Genomic DNA, 16,251 nt, shown 5'->3' on the forward strand with positions numbered 1-16,251 from the left:
AACTTTTTAAAACCCTGGGAATGTGTGTAAGTGGTGCTTTGTGGGCTTGTGTATCGGGTACTATTTATTATAAAAAAGTAGAGAAAAAAATAAAGAAAAATTTTAGAAGAAACACTTAGAAAAAAATGAAAAGAAAAATCAGATGTAAAAAAAAAAGGTTTTTTATAAAAAAATTTATCTAATTCCTCCCTATAAATTTCCCAGGTGCTAATTATTTTTACATCACCAACAATGTGACGTACGCTACCCTCTGCACTAGAAATTACCCGGCGATAAATTTTTTTTTAATGAAAAATAAAGACGCTACCTCCCTACCTATATATATCGACACTGCAATTTTTTGTTCTTTTAAACAAAATCGGACATCACCAAACACTGACGCCTGCTACTCTAATGCGCTAACTCGCTACCTATGAAGCTACACTGTACAAACAACTATTATTTTTTTGATGTCCACTAGGCTATGTAACAAAGAAAAAGTCCCTTGGCGCAGTCTCTGATCAGCAGCAATACTGATCAGAGCGCTGTGGACACTGGAAGAGCACGAATGCTTATTGCAGTGACCAGAAATAGTGGCACCATATATACACTTTGCTTTGCGAGAACACAGCTCCCGTGTGATATGTGTGACATGTCCCTGAAAGAAATGGTCTGTAGGTCCAGAATAAAAGCAGTGAAATTAGCGCTATTCCCAGGTCCAAGCGCTGACTACAACTGTCATCATCCCTGACTGGTCTCCCTGCGGTCATCAACACCAGGCAACCAGTTATAGTCAGCACCAGTCACCTAGGAATAGCGCATTAAATAAATAATTACATGTAAAGAGCCATGGAATAAATGGCTCTACTGTATAATTATAAATGGTAATAATAATAATGTAAAAATAACAGCATGGGGCACCCCCTATATTTTAAAACCAGTGCAGATAAAGCAGAAAGCAGGCAGATTCTATTATCGGGCTGAGACGGTCCATGGTTATTGGCCAGTCCTGAGCAAAAAAATAAAACTACAGCCACCCCAGAATTGGCACATCACATTAAATGCTCATCTTGATGGCCTGGGGCATTGGGAATTGGGATAATATATGGGTTTGATGACCACTGTGATTTGTCAAAAATCACACCTGCCATCAAGCCCTGGGATTAGTAATGGAGAGGTTTCAGTCAAACCCTCCATTGTTGACCCTTTAGTAAAAAAAATAAACACGCACAGAGAGAAGTACTTTTATTGTAAAAAGCACTTCTTGACAATTACCTTCTATTCATTTATTAATAAAAATGGAAGTAATTCATAAGGGTCCGCCATAAATTCATAATGAGGAGTTCCCACGACGATCCCTCACTCTACTACATCCGAAGGTTGTGATGAGTGGTGACATCAGTAATTTGACCGCTGTGACAGCCAGCTGTGAACTGCTTTAACCACTCGCAGCCTGAGAAAGCGGTGATGTCTGTTAGGTTAAAGCATTTCGTAGCTGTCGAATCACACAAAGATTACCATGCTCTCACCTGCAGTAACCTTAATGACATCACCACTCATCACTGTAGTCAGGTTCTCAAGCTGCTCTCATTGTGTTTTGGCTGCTGTGATGAGTGGTCACATTACTCATTTCACCTCTCATCACTGCATCCTGATGTAGCAGAGTCTGGGATTGTCGTGGGACCTACTTATGTCTTTTATGGTGGACCCCTGTGGATTACTTTTAATTTTGCCAATAAATGGGTAAAAGAGGGTAACTGTGAGGGTGTGCTTTTTACAATTAAAGAACTTTTTGGAGTGTGTGACATTACACAGCTGACAACAACCTCAAACCCCGAATGCCACTGCACCAGGGAAACTGGAAAGAGCCAAGGCTAAATGCCTGATACATCTAATGGATGTGCTATTTCTGGGGTGGCTGAGGGCTGGTGTTATTACTCTGGCAAGAGACCAATATCCATGGCCCCTTACCAGCCTATTAATATCAGTCTACAGCTGTCTACTTAGCCTTTGCTGGTTGTTAAAAATTGGGGGTGACCCCACGTCATTTAATTTCAGAGTCCCCCCCTTTTAATAAGCAATATGTCATGATCCAGGTTGGATGATGACAGTTAAAAGCGCAGGTAACCATTTTTTTTCTTTAAGCTATGTGCTTAGGTGTGGTTTTTGCCCCTGGTGGCCATTGGGATTATTGCACTGTGGTGTCCTTTGTTCTAAGTTTGCCCCCGGTGGTGGTGAGCGTCACTGCACTCTGTTTCTTTAGTTAAGTGCACATGTTTATAATGCAGGTGTGATTGCTGGCTCTGCTTTAAAAGAGTCACCGGTGTTGCAATCAGCGTTGGTGATAGTATTCATTTCCAACCATCCTTGGTGGAGGAAGGAGCTAGTGAAAGAGTTCCTTGCAGCTCTGACAAGGCCTGGTCAGGTTGCAGCGAATCTGGAGGAAAAGCTGCATTCTGGTGGTGGACTCTGTTGCTTGGAGCAAGGGCAACAGCGTAAAGCTAAGTGGTGTTTCCCTGTTTGTGCCTTTCCTTTATGTGTGTTTCAGTGCAGTGGTGGGATTAGTCTCTGCACCGGCCATTTCACTAGAAGGGGTAGGTGCAGGGCGAGCTAGGGTTTAAAGGTATCCTGAGCGGCTCCCGGTGCGGATCCGGCCTAGGGATCGGTAGGAGTGTGGTGACACTGACTCAGGGGAGTGCAGGAGGTCTCCACGTCCCCATTCCCTATCGCAGGGCCCACCATTGTAATTGTTTCCCTGGTGTTTCCCCTTATTATTTAAATTCACCCTGCTGGAGGCGGTGTATCCGGTTTTACGTGTATTTCTCAAATTCGCCTGCTGGAGGTGGTGTATCCGGCTGCACGTCTTATTATTTAAATTCGCCTTACTGGAGGCGGTGTATCCAGGGTCGCGTGTGTCATATAAATTCGCCCTGCTGGAGGCGGTGTGTCCAGTCACACGTAACCATTACTCAATAAAACTAAACAGATGGCTGTGAGCTGATATTAATAGTATGGGAAGCTCAATGGCTATTGGCCCTTTCCCAGTCTCTTTATATCAGCCCGTAGCTGTCTACTTAGCCTTTGCTGGTTGTTAAAAATAGGAGGGACTTATAATTTTTTTTAGCGTCCCCTCTTTTTAACCTGTAAGCAGACAGCTTTGAGCTGTTATTAATAGGCTGGGAAGCTCCATGGATATTGGCCCCTTCTCAGAATAATAAAACTAGCCAGCAGCTGTCTGCTTTCTCTCAGCTGGTCATTAAAAATAAGGGGGTACCCATGCCTTTTTTGCCATTTATTTTTGTGCTAAATACAAGTACAGAAAACTGTACTTGCAAATCTCTGATTATATATCTCATGACATCTATCTGTCTATCCATATATCTACCATCTATCTATCTATCTATCTATCTATCTATCTATCTTTCGTTCTATCTATATCGCTATCTTTGCACATCTAACACCTAAACATCTGTCATTTGTATTCTTCATTCTATTCCAGTGCTTTTCACACTGGCACACGGATGATACATACAGACACATACATAACGTATGCCACACAAATGGTGTCACACTGATACAAAGATGGCACTCGGACATGGACCTCACCAGTACTGGTTTTCCAGTCCTGGAATCACCAGGATGTGTGAAGAGGGCCTAAAGGAAAGATCTTGTCAGTGCTGTGCTTCTTACCTATTAGCCCAGTCACTACTGCAGAAGTGGTCAGTAAGCTAAGCAGTAAACAGTAAACTACAAAATAAAAAACCCTCAGTTCTCCGGAGCGGAGAGGATTTTACAAGCACTTTGTAATTTTATCCATTTAAGAAGATGAGACAACCACCTTAATCCTTAAATGACCAATGTTGGGAATATATCCATTATATTAATAATAATAATAATAATTTTATTTCTATAGCGCTGACATATTCCGAAGCACTTTACATTATATTGATCTTGTCGGTACTGCCCAATGCCCTACAATATAGTAGCAGGAGTTGGCATTCTCAGCCATGATTCTGCCTTAAATGTAACCCTTTACTCACCTAACCAAGTATCCACTATGACATCTAAGATGGTTAACAGTGAGAGAGGGCGCTGTGCTGCTGCCGGCACCTCATCATGTGATCCCGGGATCGTAATATAAAGGGTAACATTAATCGCGAATCATTTAGCTCATACCTGGAATATTCCGTGGTCTTGGCACTGGGGGAGGTTTTCCTTTTCCACACATCCACAATGGAGATTTGTAAGAGACAAAATGAAGATTATAAATACAAGAAAACTTTGATATTTGCAGATGATGAACAAAATCTCCAGTTTAACTGGCTTCATTTAATTAAGTGAACCCTCTGGGCGGAGCTTATCCCTGTCACACGGCCCGACATGAAGGGTAATGACACATGCAACCTTAGTATTGTGCTTTTTTCACAGGGGACTGTTTTCTTAAAGAGTAACTTGATTTAATTTTCACTTAAATGAATCGCTCACCTGAAAATAAGCAACTTTGTAATAAATTTTATTAGAGTAATGCATTTCTTTCTCCTCCTGGACCGATCATTCATTCTCAAAATTCTCAATTCACAGGTAAGATGTGTCTTCAGTGTATACAGATTTTCCCATTGTGGGAGGTGACAGTTGGTGCTCTTAAGGTTCGATGCAGATGTATAACTGTCATTTCAGGAGAACTTGCAGCAGAATGTGTCAGCCTCCAGCGTTGCCTTATCCCTCTCCATAGAATCTTACAAGCACCAACTGCCACCTTCTATTTCAGTAATGTGAATATTTGTACTCATTGAATATACATTTTTTACAGATTTTTCCCATTAATTTAGAGTGAAGGATCAGTCCCGGAGAAGCTAGATGCAGATTTCTATGGTAAGACTTGGTTGTATTATAGTTTCTTATTTTCATGGAGCTCAATCTAATCCAGCCAAAAGTGGACTCCAGAATTCAGTTGGCGCTCCTTCCCTTCTGAGCCCCGCCGTGAGCCCAAAAAGTAATTTTCCATCACATATGGAAAAAAACGCTGCACTGCAGTGATTACATACAGTATCTCAGTGTTAGCCCCGAATTTAGCATTTTCACAAAAGGTAACAGAAGAAAATGGACAGTACAATTTGTTATGCAATTTCTCCTGAGTACACCGATACTCCTATCAGCATGATCAGGAGAAACTGCACAACAAACTGTACTGTCCATTTTCTTCGGTTACCTTTTTGTGCAAATGTAAAATTTGGGGCTAAATCATTATTTTGGTTGGAAAAAGTAAAATTTATTTTTTTCTTCCACATTGCTTAAATTCTGGTGAAACCCCTAAAGGGTTAATAACAAACCTTCTTTAATGTGATTTTCACATTTTGAGGGATGCAGTTCGCAAATTGGCATCACTTTTGGATCTGAGAAAGACTCACTGATGAGAGATCATGGCTCTGTGGGGCCGGGTCATCACTTCTAGAACTCTTTGTTCTTAATGACAGTGGTCAAATGTTTGAGGTCCTAGTGTTACTACAGAGAAAGTTTGAACTGATCAGATGCCACCCTGATGGTATTACCTATTACGATGGGTAAATATCTGCCTGGATTTCTCCGGATTAAGGGCACCAAAAAATTGTAATCATTTGTGACCGTATACGTAGTGGTCGGCCAAGGAAACTTAGCCCAGCAGATAAAAACACATCAAGTTCACTTCATTTCAAAATTGCAAGATTTCCAGCAGTGCCATTGGGTTCACAGCAACCAGTGGGACCCTATCTACTGTTTGGAGAAGGCTGCTCAGTAGTGGTTTTCATGGATGAATTGTCGCCAAAACCCCAAATCTTCTATATGGAAACAAGTGACTCTTCTACACATGAAAACATAAGAACTGCAATGCAGAAAAATGGACTGAGGAGTCAAAATGTGAAATGTTTGGATGCATTATTATTATTATTATTATTATAGTGCTATTTATTCAAGGATGCTTTACAGCACTCATTCAGTGCTGTGTATACAGTGATCAGGAAGGCAGTGATGGTAACGAACCATGTCTGCCTTCTTGGTTGGGAGTCTGGCCATCTCCGACAAGCTACACCCTACTCCTACAGTTTCACAACCTCTTTTATCCATTTAATAAGATGAGACAACCTCCTCAATCCTTAAATAACCAATGCTGGGAATATATCCATAAGGCCGGGATCACACATGGGAAGAATACGGCCGAGTCTTGCATGTTATACTCGGCACTCAGGAGTGGAGCTTGCGGCTCCATGTATTGCTTTGCGGCTGCATGCTCCTCTCCCGAGTGCTGACAGCAGTGCCGGGTATTAATGGGTCGCCCTCCCAGGGCTGTGGGTTACTCGGTACCGGGCCGGTATCAACGGGACGTGTCAAAGCAGCGGTGACCCAGACCGTGGCCCTGGGCGCCCATGTAAAATGGCGTGTTGGTGTAGATAATTTATGAATTGTTCGTGACGCCACCTGTGGTGCTCGGCAAGATAGATGTTAGGCCGACGCTGCATGCAGATCCTCTGGGACTGGTGGTGTGGTGCAGCTGAGATGGTGAAGCTCCCCACAGGTGGAGCTGTAGTCCCAGGGCAGTGTAAATGAAGTAATAGAGGAGAGGCACAAGTGATGTAGGTGCTGGTACCCAGATGTAGCGGTGTGGGAATAACTGGAGGACACCGGGGCATGTAGTTCCAAAGCTTTACTCACAGTCTGCAGTTCACACAGGTGCCTGCCTCCGTGCCGTGTCCTCCGGGTCAGGGCCTCAGTCAACCCCCAGGCAAGATAGGATGCTCCACACCAACACTCCGTCAACATGTACCTTCCTGAATGTTTCCTCTATAGCGACTTTGTATGAAGCTCTCCTGGTACTGTGTTATCCTGAAGTGCCTCCTTTCCAACAGATGTTCTCTTAACTCCCCTTGTACAGCAGACAGCTGTAGCCTGCTTCAGGGACTCCTTCCTAAGTCCCGGCTCTCTATCTGTGTCGCTGTTGTGTCCCAAGTCTTTGATGGGAGTAAGGCATTTACAGCTCTCTACTCCTCCGGTGTCTGTTGCAGGATATTAAGGATCCGAACAACCTTGGGGATCGGGCCCCGGCCTTGCGCTGTGGACTGGAAAGGGTTCTCTCTCTCTAACCCAGTTCCCACCGTCCTTCTATACTCCTTCGTTCCGTGCTATGCTTCCTTTCTTATGGAAGGCTAGGTGATCAGTCTCTGTCAGTCTCCTTCTAGTTCCTTTCCGGTGCCAGCAGGCCCAGATCACTTGGACCTGCTGTAGCACTCCTTCATTCCTCCATCCTTGCTCTCTCCAGACTAACTCACTCCCTGAACTTAACTCTTCCCACTCTTTATGTACTCTAACTTCACCCGCCTCCCGACACGTCTAGTGTTTCCAAGCAAGGAGTCACTAAAGGTGCTCTGCCATTCTCCTAGCAGCATGCCGCAATGTGACTGTGCTACACTACTTATGGTGAGGGGTGCAGGTGTTGGAGTGTGGTTAGGAGCTCCCACCTTACCTGGATGGTGGGGCATCACACCTCTGGTGAGGTGCAATACCTCTGTGGTGACTGAAGTCTCAGGGGCGCCACATGCCCCCCCTGTTAATCACAGCACATCCGCCAGCTGCAAGACAACAAAATTGACAGTAACGGAACATACAAAAATTTTAAATGCTTGTAAACAATACCTATCTAAACTTCCTAATGTAGGAGGCACAGTTCTTGAACGTTACAAACAGTTAACTATCTATTTAAATTCTTACATTATGCTACCTAATTTAAAGTACTATAAGAGCAAACTCGGCATTAATTCACATTTCCCTAGTAACACATCTCCTTTCTGTTACTCTTCATATTTTCCTTCTTTCTATTATTTACTGTCTCTTCTAGACTTTAAGATGATAACCATGGCTACCTGGTTCATCACATACAATTTTGAATCTTCATTCACACTCTCAACATCTTTATTTGAATTCTGTAAAACATTCACCATGTCTCTGTTTCTAAACATACTGTTGTAAAACACTAATACTTTACTTGTAAAATTTTCTCTTATCAAAAATAGATTAGAACATTATCAGCAAGTGCAAAGTGGACATTGACTCAATCAACATGTCTGTAAATGTCTCTTGATGAGGTAGGTCTTCTTCTGAAAAAGCGGTATTATGTAAAACCAAGAGGGGGCACCTAAAGAGGTGCAAACTATTTACAAGTTGCAGTTCTGGATCATACAGCGTCCATGATCTCCTCAGTTCAATGGTGTGAGCTGCCAATAAAACTGGGCAACCAAACTATAAAACAAAAACTGGAACATGATGTAACTGGTACAACTTGAAAACAAAGCATAACTGTTGAAATACCCTCCTGGGTGATGAAACTTTGAAAGTCAGACTAGTTGTTATCCCTCCTGGGATCTCTGGAAGCTTGTTGCTGGGGACTGCTAACAGACGAGAAGCTCAAAGTATCTTCATCTTGTTGACTACTTGCCAACCGCATATATTCTGTTTCCCAAAAGGTTAACGTGGGGGGAGCCGGGCTAAGTGACAGAGCAATTGAGACATCCACTGTTTGCGGGGATATCGGCTCTTCCAGTTCCATTGGGAGCTCAGGGGATGGTACCGCAGCCTGAGGCTGCCAGCCAGGAACAATTTGCTCATCCCCACCCGCAGGCACCGTCCCTAACACCCGGGTCCCGTCAGGGGCTGTGGTCATACCTTGCGCTTCCAGCCGCAGCTCCGGCGCCGGTACCTGGCGGCGGACAACGGCAGCCGCACCTCCCGGCGTGGTGGATGGGGTGGACGGCGACTGGATCTGGGCCTGGACTGTCGGGGAGGCCGGTACCAATGCACCCGGTCCAGACGGGGACGTGGTCCCGGCCCGCCATGTTGCTCCAGGGCCCTCGTATATCTCCTCCGGACGGGACTCATCCAATGACAGGACCGGTTGTAAGGTGGTGGCGGACGCTGTCGGGGATGTATCAGCGGTCAGAGCCTCCTTAGGGGCGGCCTGGGGGCGAGTGACTTCTCCCCCTGCTCCTCCGGCCTCCGCGCTCCTTCCATCATGGCCGACTGGTGTTCTTCCTGCTCTTCTTGGCTTCCTTTCCCGCCGCCGGTTTCTGCTCCTCCTTCTGGGGGTGGCATCTTTTTCCTATGCCTCCATACCAGGCTAGTATCCGTACCCCTCGGGGGGTGGGCCATGTTGCTGTCGCATAAAAATTAAGGCAGGGGAGGCCCATGACAGTTCGTAGTCTTTTCCTGGGACCTCCCATCTTGTCACTCCCTTCTTCTTCAGGCTGACGGCCATTTTGGGTATTCATCCCACAGTTTATTAAAATGGGTTTTCGACACATTCTTCAAAGTTCAAAGTCCAGCAAATCTTAGGCACACAGAACCCGATGGCATCGGGTCTCGTCATCCTGTTCGTGACGCCAAAATGGGTCGCCCTCCCAGGGCTGTGGGTTACTCGGTACCAGGCCGGTATCAGCGGGACGTGTCACAGCAGCGGTGACCCGGACCGTGGCCCTGGGCGCCCATGTAAAATGGCGTGTTGGTGTAGATAATTTATGAATAGTTCGTGACGCCACCTGTGGTGCTCGGCAAGATAGATGCTAGGCCGACGCTGCATGCAGATCCTCTGGGACTGGTGGTGTGGTGCAGCTGAGATGGTGAAGCTCCCCACAGATGGAGCTGTAGTCCCAGGGTAGTGTAGATAAAGTAATAGAGGAGAGGCACAAGTGATGTAGGTGCTGGTACCCAGATGTAGCGGTGTGGGAATAACTGGAGGACACCGGGGCATGTAATTCCAAAGTTCTACTCATAGTCTGCAGTTCACACAGGTGCCTGCCTCTGTGCCATGTCCTCCGGGTCAGGGCCTCAATCAAACCCCAGGCAAGATAGGATGCTCCACACCAACACTCCGCCAACATGTACCTTCCTGAACGTCTCCTCTATAGCGCCTTTATATGAAGCTCTCCTGGTACTGTGTTATCCTGAAGTGCCTCCTTTCCAACAGATGTTCTCTTAACTCCACTTGTACGGCAGACAGCTGTAGCCTGCTTCGGGGACTCCTTCCTAAGTCCCGGCTTTATCTGTGTCGCTGTTGTGCCCCAAGTCTTTGATGGGAGTAAGGCATTTACAGCTCTCTACTCCTCCGGTGTCTGTTGCAGGATATTAAGGATCCGAACAACCTCGGGGACCAGGCCCCGGCCTTGTGCTGTGGACTGGAAAGCGTTCTCTCTCTAACCCAGTTCCCACCGTCCTTCTATACTCCTTTGTTCCGTGCTATGCTTCCTTTCTTATGGAAGGCTAGGTGATCAGTCTCTGTTAGTCTACTTCTAGTTCCTTCCCAGTGCCAGCAGGCCCAGATCACTTGGACCCGCTGCAGCACTCCTTCATTCCTCCATCCTTGCTCACTCCAGACTAACTCACTCCCTGAACTTAACTCACTAAAGGTGCTCTGCTATTCTCCTAGCAGCATGCCGCAATGTGACTGTGCTACACTACTTATGGTGAGGGGTGCAGGTGTTGGAGTGTGGTTAGGGGCTCCCACCTTACCTGGATGGTGGGGCATCACACCTCTGGTGAGGTGCAATACCTCTGTGGCGACTGAAGCCTCAGGGGTGCCACATTAACATGCGAGACTCGTCCGTATTCCTTGCATGTGTGATCCCGGCCTTATACTGATCTTATCGGTACTGCCCACTGCCCCACAATATAGTATCAGGAGTTGGTATTCTCAGCCGTGATTCTGCCTTAAATATAACCCTTTACACGCTGAACCAAATATCCACTATGACATCAGAGATGGTTAACCTTGAGAGAGGGCGCTGTGCTGCTGCCGGCACCTCATCATATGATCCCAGGATCGTAATATAAAGGGTAACATTAATCGCGAATCACTTAGCTCATACCTGGAATATTCCGTGGTCTTGGCACTGGGGGAGGTTTTCCTTTTCCACACATCCACAATGGAGATTTGTAAGAGACAAAATGAAGATGATAAATATAAGAAAACTATATTTGCAGATGATGAACAATATGTCCAGTTTAATTGGCTTCATTTAATTTAGTGAACCCTCTGGACGGAGCTTATCCCTGTCCCACGGCCCGACATGGAGAGTAATGACACATGCACCCAGACTACAGAATAACCTTAGTATTGTGCTTTTCTCACAGGGGACTGTTTGCTTAAAGAGTAACTGTTGATTTGCTTTTCACTTAATAAATGAATCGTTCACCTGAAAATAAGCAACTTTGTAATATATTTTATTAGAGAAATCCATTTCTTTCTCCTCCTGGACCGATCATTCATTTTCAAAAGTCTCAATTCACAGGTAACATGTGTCTTCAGTGAATACAGATTTTCCCATGGTGGGAGGTGACAGTTGGTGCTCTTAAAGTTCGATACAGACGTATAACTGTCATTTCAGGAGAACTTGCAGCAGAATGTGTCAGCCTCCAGCGCCACCTTATCCCTCTTCTTCCCTCTCCATAGAATCTTATAAGCACCAACTGCCATCTTCTGCTTCAGTAATGTGAATATTTGTCTTCAGAGAATATACATTTTTACAGATTTTACCCTTGAATTTAGAGTGAAGGATCAGTCCTGGATTAGCAAGATGTAGATATCTATGATAAGACATAGTTGTATTATAAAGTTCCTTGTTTTCATGTGTACTATTGATTTATGAAATAAACATTGAAACAATTATTCTTTAACTCTTAACTGACCAGCAAAGTAATATATAAAGGTGAATGGATAATGTCGCAGAATATTGCACTACGATCTGTGACACACAGCCAGGCTCCTGCTGAATCCATGGAAGTTTAAAATTAGATGTCACCGATAGTACAACTATGGAATAAGGAGCGATGGCGCCCCTCTGTCACGTCAATGGCACCTACTGATGGAATCTTGGCATTGTAATTAAAGATGTAAGGCCGGTTTCACATTAGCGCTTTTTCAGCGCACGCACGGCCGGGGGTAGCTCCGCCCCCGAGCCGGCTCTCTGCCCGGCGTGCCCGCCCCTTGCTTGTAGCGCCGCCTACTAGCGGACAGCGGCGCCTGCGATCGGCGCACCCTATCTTTAGCATAGGGTGCGCAGATCGTGCGCAGGCCGTGCGCTAGTTGCGCTTTGACCTGCGCTGCGCACTTTTGACGGTGCGCCGTGCGCGCCAAAATCAAACTTTTCGGATTTTGGCGCGCACAGCGCACCGTCAAAAGTGCGCAGCGCAGGTCAAAGCGCAACTAGCGCACGGCCTGCGCACGATCTGCGCACCCTATGCTAAAGATAGGGTGCGCCGATCGCAGGCGCCGCTGTCCGCTAGTAGGCGGCGCTACAAGCAAGGGGCGGGCACGCCGGGCAGAGAGCCGGCTCGGGGGCGGAGCTACCCCCGGCCGTGCGTGCGCTGAAAAAGCGCTAATGTGAAACCGGCCTAAGAGGGTCACATTGATTGACAATCCTTTTGGACACACCTGAAATATTGGGTGGTTTTTTTGGCACTGGTGGACGTTGTCCATCTCTAGACATCCTTATTGGAGATTTGTTAGCTATTAAAAGAGACAAGATGAACATGACAAACATATAAAAAATAGCAATGTTTTCATACTAGGAAATGAAGGACAATACACTCAGATTAATTTGCTTCACATGGATTGAAAGGGTCTCTAACCCCCATGGCTGATGTGTTGGTCTCTCCAATGTTTTGCGCCAGGATGGGAAGAGATGTTCTTGGTCATGGTCTTTGCTCAGTTGACTGCTGAGCTTGTGATTGGCTTCAGTGATCAGGTGACTGTAATGATCTAAGACACATCTCATGGCATCTGATCCTGCTAAATAACCGCTGTGTTTAATCATGAAGTGAGGAAAATAAGTATTTGATACACTGTCAATTTTTGCAAGTTTTCCCACCTCCAAAGAATGGAGAGGTCTGTAATTTTTATCGTAGGAACACTCCACCAGTGAGAAACAGAATGTAAAAATTAAAAGCACTCCTACTCTGCACTCATTATCTGTATTAATTGAACATGTGTAAACTCATTACTAGTATATAAGACACCTGTCCACACACTCAATCACACTCCAACCTCTCCACCATGGCAAAGACCAAAGAGCTGTCTAAGCACACTGGGGACAAAAGTGTAGACCTGCACAAGGCTGGGATGGGCTACAGGACAATAGGCAGCAGCTTGGTGAGAAGGCAACAACTGCTGGCACAATTATTGCAAAATGGATGAAACAACATGATGGTCAATCTTCCTCGGTGGGGGGCTCCATGCAAGATCTCACCTCATGGGTAAGAATGATTCTGAAAAAGGTCAGGAATCAGCCCAGAACTATATGGGAGGACCTGGTCAATGACCAGAAGAGAGCTGGGACCACAGTCTCAAACATTACCATTAGTAACACACTATGCTGTCATGAATTGAAATCCTGCAGGGCACGCAAGTTCCCTCTGCTTACACCAGCACATGTCAAGACCCATTTGAAGTTCACCAATGACCACCTGGATGATCCAGAGGAGGCATGGGAGAAGTTCATGTGGTGAGAGGAGACAAAAGTAGAACTTTTTGGTATCAACTTCACTTGCCATGTTTGGAGGAAGAAGGATGAGTACCATCCCAACCATGAAGCATGGTGGGGGAAACATACTTTGTGGGTGCTTTTTTGCAAAGGGGATGGGATGACTGCACTGTACTGAAGGGAAGATGGATGGGGTCATGTATCGCGAGATTTTGTCCAACAACCTCCGTCCCTCATTAAGAGCATTGAAGATAGGTCGTGGCTGGGTCTTCCAGCATGAAAATGACCCGAAATACACAGCCAAGGCAACTATGGAGCGGCTCTGTAAGAAGCATTTTAAGGTCCTGGAGTGGCCTGGCAGGTCTCCAGACCTGAACCCAATAGAAAATCTTTGGAGGGATCTGGAACTCAATGTTGCCCAGCAACAAGATCTGTAGAAGATCTGTATGGAGGAGGGGGCCAAAATCCCTGGTGCAGTGTGTGCAAACCTGGTCAAGAGCTACAGGAAACGTCTGACCTGTAACTGCAAACAAAGGTATCTGCACCAGATTTTAAATCCTGTTTCTCCACTGTAGGTCTCAGCAGACAAATGACTACAGAGCTGGAAATCTTTGCTTCCTGCATCAGTGCAGATCAGATACAAAACTCCTTGGATAGATTCAATCCCCAGAGGAGCTCAGAGCTGCAGAGGAGCAATGCTGACCACTGAGCCAAGAGCTGCACTCCAGGAGAAACTCCAGGTCAAAGAAGAAATTGCGCTTACATTGATGATGCAGATGCTCCTCCAAACTGTTGTCTGAATTCTACAAGACAAAAATCTTATTTTATCATCAAAAGGACTTTATTTTTCTGTAATGATCTGTAAACTTGTTTTACTGGCTGTATTAAAAATAATAATCAGCTGTTATACACACTCGGGAAGTTCAACTATTTTCTCTCTAATATTAGCACAATCTCCATTTTCCCTCTTTGAAAAAGTGATCATATAGGAAAATGTATGCAAGCTTAGTTTTTTGTTTTTCTTTAAATTAATTTTTATTTCTGAGGTGCGGTTTTATGCCAGTCTTAGCTCAGGCGAGATAGGGTATAGCCAATAATAAAAAATTATATACCGTAATTTACACCACAAAAATGAAGTAAATAACAGAATGACATATGCCTACTCCGGCCCCTAACTGGAGTAACATTTCTGGCAGTGGCGCACTAAAGTATGAAATAAATTCATTAACCCCTTCACGACCTATGATATATAGGTACATCATAAGTAATTTGTAACACAAGAGATCAGATGATCGCAGCTTCAAGTCTCTATTGGAGACTATTGACGTAAGTAAAAAAAAAAGTTTTAAAAAATATTTAAAAAATTTAAAATAAAATTTCAAATCACCGCTCTTTTGCCCCATTCAAAATAAAATAAAAAAATAAATATACATATTTGCTAGCCATCTACATATAAAAATAATTAATTTGATCAGTAAACAGAATAACGAGAGAGATATTCAAAACACCAAAATTATGTTTTTTAGGTCTCCGCAATATTGACTGCAATAATATACAATAACAGGAGACCAAAACATCACATCTACTCTAAAATCAATAAAAATGTGGGCCCTCAACAGCCCCAGATCCTGAAAAATGGAGACGCTATGGGTCTTGCAAAATGGCGACTTTTTTGCTTACAAACTTTGGAATTTTTTTTTCATCACTTACAGTAAAAAAAAGAATTTAGACATGTTGGGTATCTACAAACTCGTAATGACCTGGAGAATTATAATGGCAGTTTCTAAGAACTGTACCTGGGACAAGGAAAAATCAAGGTCTGTCTACAACTGGTAGCAATGACTGATACAATGGAAGAACTTATCACTACATTGTACAGCTGAAAAAAGACCTATAGCCATCCCAGCTTAGAAAAGCTGAAAACTTTTACCTCATGACTAGTAATGACAATTAGTTATAAATAACATTTTAGATTTACAAGGGATTGATAGATTGTAAAGAATGAGTTGCTCTTTTGGCATAAATAGGAGGAGGCTTATAATCCAGCTCAGATAAGACCCAATTCAGATGGATGGGGTCTTGAATCCAGCTGAGTTGGGTCTTGTCTGAGCTGAATTATAAGCCTCCTCCTGTTTATATGGATTCTTTTTCACCTTGGGATATTCACCTGATGTTTTGTCTATAACTAAAGAAGTCTTAATGATGTAGACAGCACCAGGACTTATTTAAAAGTGGGGGTCATGGCATAAAAATCCCATAGCACCCTCTAAAGGGTACTGAACAAAAATGAAATGATGTAGAAATTCCCCAACAAACTTCGAATGAGGTCTAATATCTAGTAATGAATAACTTTAATGGTTTTACTCTGAACTAGTAAAATGTGGAACAGACACATCACTAATAACCCAAAGTGTGAAATATAAAAGATCAAAAACACCATTGTTTTATAGTATTCCTACAATCCTAGTGATAATTTAATGCACAGAAGACAGACTTACCTGTAATTCAATGGTTCATCCAAGTACTGATGTTTATTGGGTCTAGCAACAAATCATTGACTGTTCCTGCCTTGGGAACAAACCGCAGGGTTTACCTTCCCCAATAATATGTTGCATTGTAAAGAGACAACTGGATACAGCTTCAGGTCGTGATAGAAGAACATTTGTGGACATAAACGATAACATTTTGTCTGTGCTGCACTACAGAGAGATAACATGAGGAATTTTGAACTCTATCCTCCTGATGTTCTTCAAGGAAGGAGCCAGAGAAAAAT

General features: G+C 44.2%; 2 protein-coding genes across 4 annotated transcripts in view; one reads left to right on the plus strand and one right to left on the minus strand.

Moving 5' to 3' along the window:
* LOC141050828 (up-regulator of cell proliferation-like) overlaps nt 1–16,141 on the minus strand; it is a 55,442-nt gene extending 39,301 nt beyond the window's left edge. The window contains exons 1-5 of one of the 2 annotated variants that reach the window (XM_073547498.1): nt 15,977–16,141; nt 14,242–14,281; nt 12,431–12,505; nt 10,866–10,904; nt 4,156–4,194 (exon numbers count right to left, since the gene is read on the minus strand). In XM_073547498.1, the coding sequence (XP_073403599.1) occupies nt 4,156–4,194; nt 10,866–10,904; nt 12,431–12,485 (133 nt within the window). In that variant the 5' untranslated portion in view covers nt 12,486–12,505; nt 14,242–14,281; nt 15,977–16,141. Of the gene's footprint in view, nt 1–4,155; nt 4,195–6,666; nt 6,770–10,865; nt 10,905–12,430; nt 12,506–14,241; nt 14,282–15,976 lie in introns of those variants that run through there. The other variant, XM_073547499.1, reaches the window with a different exon arrangement.
* The window catches only part of LOC141050831 (interferon-induced very large GTPase 1-like), a 178,833-nt gene that overhangs the window by 89,429 nt on the left and 73,153 nt on the right, over nt 1–16,251 (plus strand). The window lies entirely within an intron of this gene.

The sequence above is a fragment of the Dendrobates tinctorius genome, unplaced genomic scaffold, assembly GCF_039654945.1.
Source record: "Dendrobates tinctorius isolate UK_male_01 unplaced genomic scaffold, ASM3965494v1 ptg000152l, whole genome shotgun sequence".
NCBI classification, from domain to species: Eukaryota; Metazoa; Chordata; class Amphibia; order Anura; family Dendrobatidae; genus Dendrobates; species Dendrobates tinctorius.